Raw genomic sequence first — 9,268 nt, 5'->3', positions numbered from 1 at the left:
ACTGTAATGTTTATCAAGCATCTCTTTAGTCTCCTGAGGAGTTTTGCCTTTCATAAAGTAATGTTTAATCACCACATGAAATTCTTTTTCGTCCACTTTTTGACAATCACTCGACTTCTTTGATTCACACGAATGCCAAGGAGGATGCGAAGTTCACCCAACCTGGATATGATGTGACGTCATTATGACGTATACACGCTTTAGTCGATTAACGCACCTATCGACTTTTACGAACGTTCGAGATTCTAAACTGTCATCAGCTAGTGGTTTGTTTTGACACGTGCGATTCTGAAAACAGCTCAGTGTGGCAGCGTATATGTCTTTCGCCAAAATAAAAGAGCTGGATATTAATAGAAATATTCCTGACCGTGGCCTTGAAAACACCACGTAAACAAGTGAAGTCTTCGTATGTCCCGACCAGATTAGATTGTGTGATTGTTGTATTGAATGCTTACGCCGAAAATAATATTTGTTTATTATCAACATTTTAGTATGGTTTCATACAATTGGTCTTGTCAGTACATATTAGATTGTAGCAGCATACTCTTGCTGACTTTTTTTTTCTTAATTTATATAGCTGAAAGAGAACTCGTGCAAGTTTGTTAGGTAAGTAATTTATATGTCCATCCCAAGATAGTCTTTTATTGACCATAATTCCACGTAATTTTACACTCGGACCGCAGAGACAGGTACCTTAGTGTCCAGTAATGACTGATGTGTAGAATGATTGAATTTCGAACTTGAAAAGAATAATATGAGGCATTGTTGAAGAAAAATCGTTGACCGGGGATGAAATACGAGGGGAAGTGGATTTCTCAATGTAATCTTAACCAAAGGTTAGTGTCTAGTACTGATTGACGTATGAAATGATTGAATGCAGTGTCAAAGCATTCCATGGTGGTAAGCTTTTCTCTCATTAGTCTCTCGAATGCTGAACACATAATTAGAGACAAGCTAACGAAAAACAACGCACAGGACACAAACACAGTGCAATACACGATTTAAACGCAAGGAACGCAAAACACATTTAAACGAATGGCGCAGAGGCAACAAAACACACAGACCTGCACGCGGGTGAAACAGCGCTTTCCGATTGGTCTTCCAGTTCTGACTTTTCATTGGTCACTGGTTAGAACTGGAAGACGTGGTGGGGGTAGTGCAAGACTCCTCCTGTGTTGTTGCGACTATTTCCGAAATGAATCTAGCATCGTCAACACCCCCGCCCCCTCACGCCGCCGTATATGTGGGTGCTTGTCAAGTAAATACGTTTGTAAACAGTGGTGCAGCGCCATCTACCTGCGATTGAGGGAAGCGGTTCAGCACGAGTTCACTGATTGCACTGTAGCACGTTAATGCAGATAACAGTGTTTATGCGGGGGTGAGACAACCGCGATGCACCGTTTTCGCTTAGTGACATTTGATGTTAGTGGGACACTTCTTAATTTTCGGAGGCCACCTCAGACATTGTATTCAGAGGCAGCGTCTCTCTTCGGCGTTACTGCGCAGCCATCAGACATCGCTTTAATATTCCGAGCACAGTATGATAAATTATCCCGTGAGCATCCGAACTTCGGTCAAAAAACCGGCATAGGCTGGAAAAAGTGGTGGAATCTGCTGGTCGTAGATGTTCTCGAAAAGGCAACGCGATGCCAGTACAACAGAAGCACTTATGACAGTGTTGCAGGTTATCTCATAAATGCTTTCGAGAACGGAGATTGTTATGCCATTGCTGAAGGCGCCCAAGATTTATTGTCATATCTGCAGCAGACAAACACAATTATTGGCGTAATCTCAAACTACGATGAAAGACTGCATTGTGTACTGAATTCACTGGATTTAAATAAGTATTTTAATTTTGTTGTAACATCATATGAAGCTGGTATTGAAAAGCCATCACCCAAAATATTTGAAAAAGCCCTGGCCTTAGCATTGAAGATTGATACCCATGTAACTCCATCATGTTCTCTTCATATTGGTGATAAAGTCGAAACCGATTATGTTGGAGCCATTGGGGCGCATTGGCATTGTGCTTTAGTGACGAAAAGCAGTGATGAACTGTGTAGAAGAGGACTGCAAAGACAAGGTGTATTACCGAATTATATTTTCCGCGATCTTGTTGAACTTAGGGCAAAGCTCCCACATCTATGGGAAAGGGACATTGGTGAAGATGCTAAGAAATTTTAGAAGGTTAAAAGTAAACTAGTTGGGGCCTGCACTTATATTAGTTTCAACAAAACCTTTTGCAAGAGTGCAGTGAAATAAAAAGAAACATGTTTACTGCATATTGAAGAAGTATGTGCCCACTTTGTGAAGTCATAAGAGTCTTTTATAATATAAACGAGACAGGCAAATAGATTAGCTGCGAAACAATGGATATTATGTAACATCTTGTACTCCTGTATTGAACGCCAACCGCTTCTACGGATCAGAATATGTTTGCATTAGAATTTTGCTTTTGTGTGAAAACGTCTGGTGGGGTATATAACTTAAAGCATGTATCAATTAGGGGAAAGAACCACACAAATCAGCTGACATCTGAAGCAACAACAGCATATAAATGATTCTTGGTGTATTTTTAATTAATGGGCCTTGATTACATTTTCCAAGTCCAGAGTATTAACAGACAAGTCGGGAGGTGCCAAGTGCTTCCACCGTAGTTTATGTCCTGTTTTCTTGTCAACCATTGTGTTCCAGTTTTTCTTACTACTTCTTGCACCAATTTCCTGTTGGCCCTTCTAAACAACGAAAGTTCCAAGGTGATGTTTAAGCTTTGTTCATTAACTTATTAGCCACTCTGGTACATGGATGAAAAGTGCTTGCAAATACAGAGCTAGATATATTACGTGGAAAGAGGGCAGTTCAAAGGCAATTGCTGCATACAATAAACTTGAAGTATTTTAAATAAATGTTATCTGGAGCTGTGAGCAGAGTATGTGAACACTCTGGACTATTTAAACCAGCAAACACAAGATATAAAATTCACATGCATTGTATATGAAACTGCTACAAATTTTTAAATTACATTATGTACTTGGCACAAGAGATGTAATTGACACAAAAAACTATCCCCATGTTTGTGATTTTAATTCTCTCATTTCGTTTTTAAAGCACAGCCTTTATACACTAAACTTTTCAGTACTAATGTTTGCATGTAAACCTTTCCTATCAGAATCAATTATTTTAACTTGAGATTGGCATGCCTTAATAAATGTAAGTCAAAATCATAACTGTACTGTCTACCATTTTATGTAATCAGGGACAGTTGTGTTTCAGCTTTATTATGACGGTATAAAATTTGAGTTTGTATCACATATAAAGTGACACACACTACAAATCACACATCAGAGAAGTTGTTAAAAGATAAAAGTATAATGACTGTGGAATTAGATTGTAAAGGAAAACTACTTTGCATGTATTGGAGATTGTGATACTGTCATTCTGGGTTATGATGATAATATATTTTTTATGTTGTTCAGTGTATGGTTATATTTATGTATTTGCTGAAAATCCATATTTTTCACTATGGTCTGATTTTTCAAGTTTAAAGGTGTTAGTAACAAGAATGTTCAATCTCAAAACCGATATAGTCCCGCCCCGCAGTGTTGTTGATAGTGTGATAATATGTTGTTATGGTCAACATTGTGGTTATATAATGCTAACAAATAGTTGTGTTGCTGATAGCACTACTGGTCAAAGCTAAGAGATCATATCATTCCCTTCACTACTTTAATTACTTCTCCTCAATGCAGTGCGTCAAATAGATTCACTTGTAACATCATGCCCTGAAAGACAATTGAGTTCAAACAGCTTCTAACTTCTTCACTGAAAAATATTATTATCACTTCTATGCACATTGATGTGGTAATCATGATTGCTCTGCCAAATTGTGCTAGGATGGTCTCATCAATGGAAGGAGGCCTTTGGATATGGCACAATCACTTAAGATAGATGTCTGATCTTATTCAATCTCCATGGATCTTTGGTTGATACAGAATACATGGTGGAATCTAGGAATGGACTTTTATGAGAATAGTATCCATTTGTTCTAGTTTCTTGTTGTGGTCTAGGCCTTGTTGATGTTGCAGGAGGCAATTGGGAATGTCATCTGTCATATGGAGTTGCGCAATAATTAAGTAACAAAATTATATATTTGCATACAGTGTCTGCGTGATGAAGAGTGATATTCTGCATTGCTCGCTCTTCATTTTAAGCCTCTGTACTCTTTATCTGAAGAGAATCTCTGACTAATGTAGTTAGAAATAGAGGAGGAGTGCGTAGGAGACCAGCTGCCGGCGGAAACTCGCTAACATGAACAGCAAAGTATCATAAATGAACTGTATCTTATCTTTGTTTTTTTTGGGGGGGGGATTCTGGGATTCTTTTCATATCTGTGCACTGTGAAATAAACCTGCACTGATTTCAAAATTAGTTATTCCTGGAAAGAAGCAATAAGTACCCAATGGTTGTGATCGCAGCATTAATAACTGTTAGATGCCAAAATCTAGGTTTGTCTTGATGTGTATTTTTTTCCACCACATAATTTACTGCAAGCAATGAACTAACTTCACCAGGCCATGCCCAATTTAGACAGATATGTAATGTGTTCAGAGTACATGTAAATGTTACAAACATGTATTCCTAAGTTGAACATTCATAGCTCTGTCTCGCAGTGTACTGGATTCATGTTGAATAATGTCTTACATGGATAAAATGTGACTGTAATTGTTTTAAATTATCTTTCACATTCAACACATTACTGTTTTATTTTTCAAATTATTATTTTAGTAGAAGATTGTGGACCGTAAGAGTCAAATTTGTGTTTTATCATGTACAAGCTTATCTCAGTATGAATTAAATGTTCTAGTCTGTCACAGGTGGGTCTCTTAAAGCCCAAATGGTGTGACTCTCATTATTCTTGTTATGAGGTATTATGATTTACAAAGATTGTTACTCAAAACTTGACAGTAATTTTTGGCTAAAGTGCACTTACAGTGTGCCGCAGTATTCCATTGCATGCTGCTGTCGGCACTTTGTTATCGTTGTTCATAGCCAGTCAGGTGATATAGGCCTACTGTAGCCAATGGGAATCACTGACTGTAATGGTTCCTATTGGTAGAAGATATGAATTAATGGCATCTGTTTTCAGTATGCAGAGCACCAGAATAAAATTCACTGCTCTGGTTAGTATGAATTTGTATGTTGCTTACTAATTTCCATAAATTCTCTGTTGACTGGGAAAACTACATGTGCTGATGGACTGACCTGTGGTCATGAATGGAAGAAAATTAGATGTAGCTGCAGCATAGCCTGAGGCCTAGGTTAGAGTGGACTATAATTTGCTTGTGAATTAGCTAAGCCCACTAATCGCAACACAATTGCCATAATAGGTTGATGTGTACTGTAGCCCAAGAATACATTCATCATTGCAGTAACCTACTTGTATGTCCTCTTCGAGATTTTACCATAACTCTAACCTAGTACAATGCCAGTTAATCTTACTTATAAACCATAGGCAATTACAAACAAGAACCCCATTGGCTACATACATCTGATTGATGTTTCATCATGTTAACTTCCCTTTATTTATCGTACAAACTGTTACTAAGAGCAACAGACAACAGAATAGCTGTGGTACACCATAAGTGCATTTTTACCAATGTTATCCAGTTATAGACCTGATACAGGGGTCCAAATAAAGGTAGACCATTTATAATATAAATAGGTAAAGGATTTTACTTACTATAATAATATACATGGCAGTTGACAGTGTATTAACATAACCTTTGCTACTCATAGTCAGTTCCATTCAGTTGCCCAATATTTTCATCATTGCCAGAAGAATGAACTTGCAAATTTGATTATGGTCCTGTATCAGCTGTAGAATATTTCAGATCAAATGAAAATTTGTGGCGGACTGGGACTTGAACCTGGATTTTGTGCTTGGGGTCAGTGGTTACTTTAAGCACTTCGGCTATCCAAACATGCTTCCAGGAGCGGCTCATACAAACATGCTTCTAGGAGTGGCCAAATCTCCATTTGTCCTGGTGTTCTTGTGCTTGCATTGTATTACTGTGATTCCTGCGCAGAGTGAGACATTGTTCTCTCTTGTCATTTTCATTTGTTCTGAAATAGTCTACAACTGATGGGGAACCATGATTGCAATTTGTGAGCTCATTCTTAACTGAATGCGGCTGTTGGTCATTAGTGCAGTGACTCAGACACTGCACTGCAGATTGTCAGAAGAAAGGAGACTCTAAAAGTAATCGCAACAAGCAGTTGGTATGTTTGGCAAAAGGTCTTTCATGGCCTCCTCCTTCTCTTTAGTAACAGCCTGTAGTCATGTGTACAGATTTACACAAGGTATGTTAGTCAGAGAAACTAGGTGTCCGTTTTCAGATCCCAGCTTGAAGTTTAACTTTTAAAATTCCATGTTCGTTGAAAGAGTTTCCTTGAAAAATATTGTGAATGGTTCAGTCTTTTGGTAATCCTCTAGATGTTTTTCAGTGTCAGTCTTCCTTTTGGTGACTGACTTCAAAATGTTTTCAACATACAAGAAGTCATTGCCATTACAGCAGCAAGAAAGGTCTCTTTTTCCAAGACTTGTCGATAATATTGTAGCTGTCATCGGGACCAAATATCTAATGTCTTTACTGCAGTTTTCTGTGAGGCAAAGACACCACCATTGGGGTGATAGGAATCACCACTTTGTATGAACATTGGGGTCTATGGTTTCAGTGTTATTCTCTTCGTTAAAACTAGTTTCATTAATGTTATGACTCTTTTCCAGTTCCTGTTCTACCCTGTACAAGTATTGTTGTACATCACAATGTGTTTTGCTGATGGTGCTATTGTATAAGTGTGTTTCACCAAACAGTCACTTCGTCCCAGTAGTACTTGAATCCTAATTTTGATAACAGCTTGTGACAATGTAAATTGAAAACATATAATTTATGTTTGTAATAATCTGTTTGACATGGCTCCTGAGCTTTTTTGGCTTTGCGTAGATGCAGTTAATGGTTCTGCCAAAGCTTGATGTTTTTGTGTTCATCCGTTGAATGCTTGAGTTTACTAGCAAACATATCATATTGTACACAAGCATCCTTGCGAGGAGCAAGGAAATCAAGCTGAACTCACTGTTAAAAGCTCTGTGACAAATGTGTTCTGCACCTAACGCTTTTTCCTTAACTTTCAACATGTTCTTTGTAAAAATTGGAGAAGAGTCAAACATTCATATCTTCTGATAAAGGGGAATGATGCTATGTGACCACTTACTATTAATTTTCCTGTAGAGCTTTGTTACCGGGAATGTTCTTGCAATGTTTATCTTCGCCTGGAGGCTCTCCAAGTTTTACCTTTCTCTTTTTTTTTTTTTAAATGGCTTGAGCATTCTACCATCAGAGATTTTGAATGTTTCCAAGAAGTATTTTTTACACGTTGTTTCACTTCTTCCATCAATGTTCATATGAAAAATAGAAGTTGCAGTTGTTTTTATTTTTAATGATCTTTTTTGTTCAAAGGCATTGTTTTCTCTTTGACTAAGCCACAACAATGCATTTTGAGGAGAGAAAGATTTTCCAAAAATATTGTCAGTTCATTCTCTTTGCTTGCCCTGAAATGTTAGGAAAAGATCTAACATCCACAACAAATTGAAAAAACTAAAAAACAGTAGCAGTCACAGTGGTTTATATCCTAACTACACCACTTCAACTGTCAGTGGAGAGATGCCTCTACTTACAGCAAAAACTTATGTTGTTACACACATGGTTGCTATGCAGGTTAGGAATTACACCATTTGTGCTGTTAATAGAATGGCACTTGCTGAGCATGACCCCAACCATATTAAAAAAATAAGAGAAAGTGGAGTTGCACCACTTAGTCTTTAACTGGAAAATATGTAACATGTAATTTAGCACTCTCAGAGTTAAATAATTGTTGTAAATTATATTTTGTTTAGAAACAAACACTGTGTGCAAATACGTATTTTCCCTGCGACAAGCACCTTAGAAGGTAATACTTCCTGCGTGGTTTCCTATAGCACAAATAACTGGTGTTATAAATCAGGAGGTGTTTTCAGCCATATTCAGGCCATCTTCTGTGTAATTACATGGGCCTACTTGTTCTTTGCTATCAGCTGGAAACTATTAGTGCAGCTATGGTAAGTATAATTATGATTTTTCTAGGAAACTCCCAAAGAAAAAATTTCTTTGCATGCTCATTTTTTATCAAGAACAGTTGGAGTACCATTAATCTTGGAGTTAAGGAGATTAATTTTTGGGTCTTTAATTTAGTCAAGTTCAAACTTCTCATTATAAAGGAAGTTTACCATTGTGGGGAACTATTTTCCTGATAGGTGGTGGTAAGTGACTATGGGACCAAACTGCCGAGATCATTGGTCATTTCCTGATAGGTATTCAGCAGTCAAATACATTAGTCTGTTTTCCAAAAATGTCTCAGAAACTTTATAGTTCCTGGTGGTAGATTTTTTCGTACTTATAGAAACATACCTGCTGTGTCAGATTTCTTTATGCTTTTTGAAACCATGGTGTCTTAATGCTATTTTGTCTGACAACAGCGTTTTTTAAGATTTATCGATGTTATGTAATACGGTATGTTTCTAATCTAAGCATCAACAAACCACAATTTTTATTAACCACTTTGAAGCAAAAAAATAACACTATTACTGACTTTGAATATTACAGATTGATCACCAAATGCCTTACATGCAATTGTGCTAAAACACCATGATGTGTTGTTCTAAGATCATTGTATTTCTACACATTGGGAAAAAAATGTATTTTTAAGTGCAGTTTGGTAGCCACTGAAGGTTCTGTTGGTCAAACATCTGAGCCAATCACACCTTTTTGAAGATACTCTGTATGATTGTATCTTTGTTGTTGATGGGGTTGTGCCATGTCTAACACCTTTCACAAATCTAGGAAGATGGCTTCTACCTGTTTGCTTGCAGTGGCTGTTTGCAAGATATTGTGTATGAATAAAAAAATATTCTGAATATAATAGAGAGGAACATTCCACGTGGGAAAAATATATCTAATAACAAAGATGATGTGACTTAGCAAAAGAAAGCGCTGGCAGGTCGATGGACACACAAACAAACACAAACATACACACAAAATTCTAGCTTTCGCAACCAACGGCTGCTTCGTCAGGAAAGAAGGAAGGAGAGGGAAAGACGAAAGGATGTGGGTTTTAAGGGAGAGGGTAAGGAGTCATTCCAATCCCGGGAGCGGAAAGACTTACCTTAGGGGGA

General features: G+C 37.4%; 1 protein-coding gene across 1 annotated transcript; it reads left to right on the top strand.

Annotated features, from left to right (window-relative positions):
- Window positions 1–1,164: 1,164 nt before the first annotated feature.
- LOC126473714 (rhythmically expressed gene 2 protein-like) lies at window positions 1,165–4,629 on the top strand. The gene has a single exon (XM_050100958.1). The coding sequence runs from the start codon at window positions 1,393–1,395 to the stop codon at window positions 2,182–2,184; it is 792 nt and encodes a 263-aa protein (XP_049956915.1). The 5' UTR covers window positions 1,165–1,392; the 3' UTR covers window positions 2,185–4,629.
- The last annotated feature ends 4,639 nt before the right edge of the window (window positions 4,630–9,268 follow it).

Source organism: Schistocerca serialis, chromosome 4 (genome assembly GCF_023864345.2).
Source record: "Schistocerca serialis cubense isolate TAMUIC-IGC-003099 chromosome 4, iqSchSeri2.2, whole genome shotgun sequence".
NCBI lineage: Eukaryota > Metazoa > Arthropoda > Insecta > Orthoptera > Acrididae > Schistocerca > Schistocerca serialis.
This window is presented reverse-complemented; position numbering and strand designations above follow the sequence as displayed.

What these genes read in the sequence shown, in the direction of transcription:
- LOC126473714 (XM_050100958.1), top strand. Translation starts at nt 1,393, where the DNA reads ATGCACCGTTTTCGCTTAGTGACATTTGATGTTAGTGGGACACTTCTT.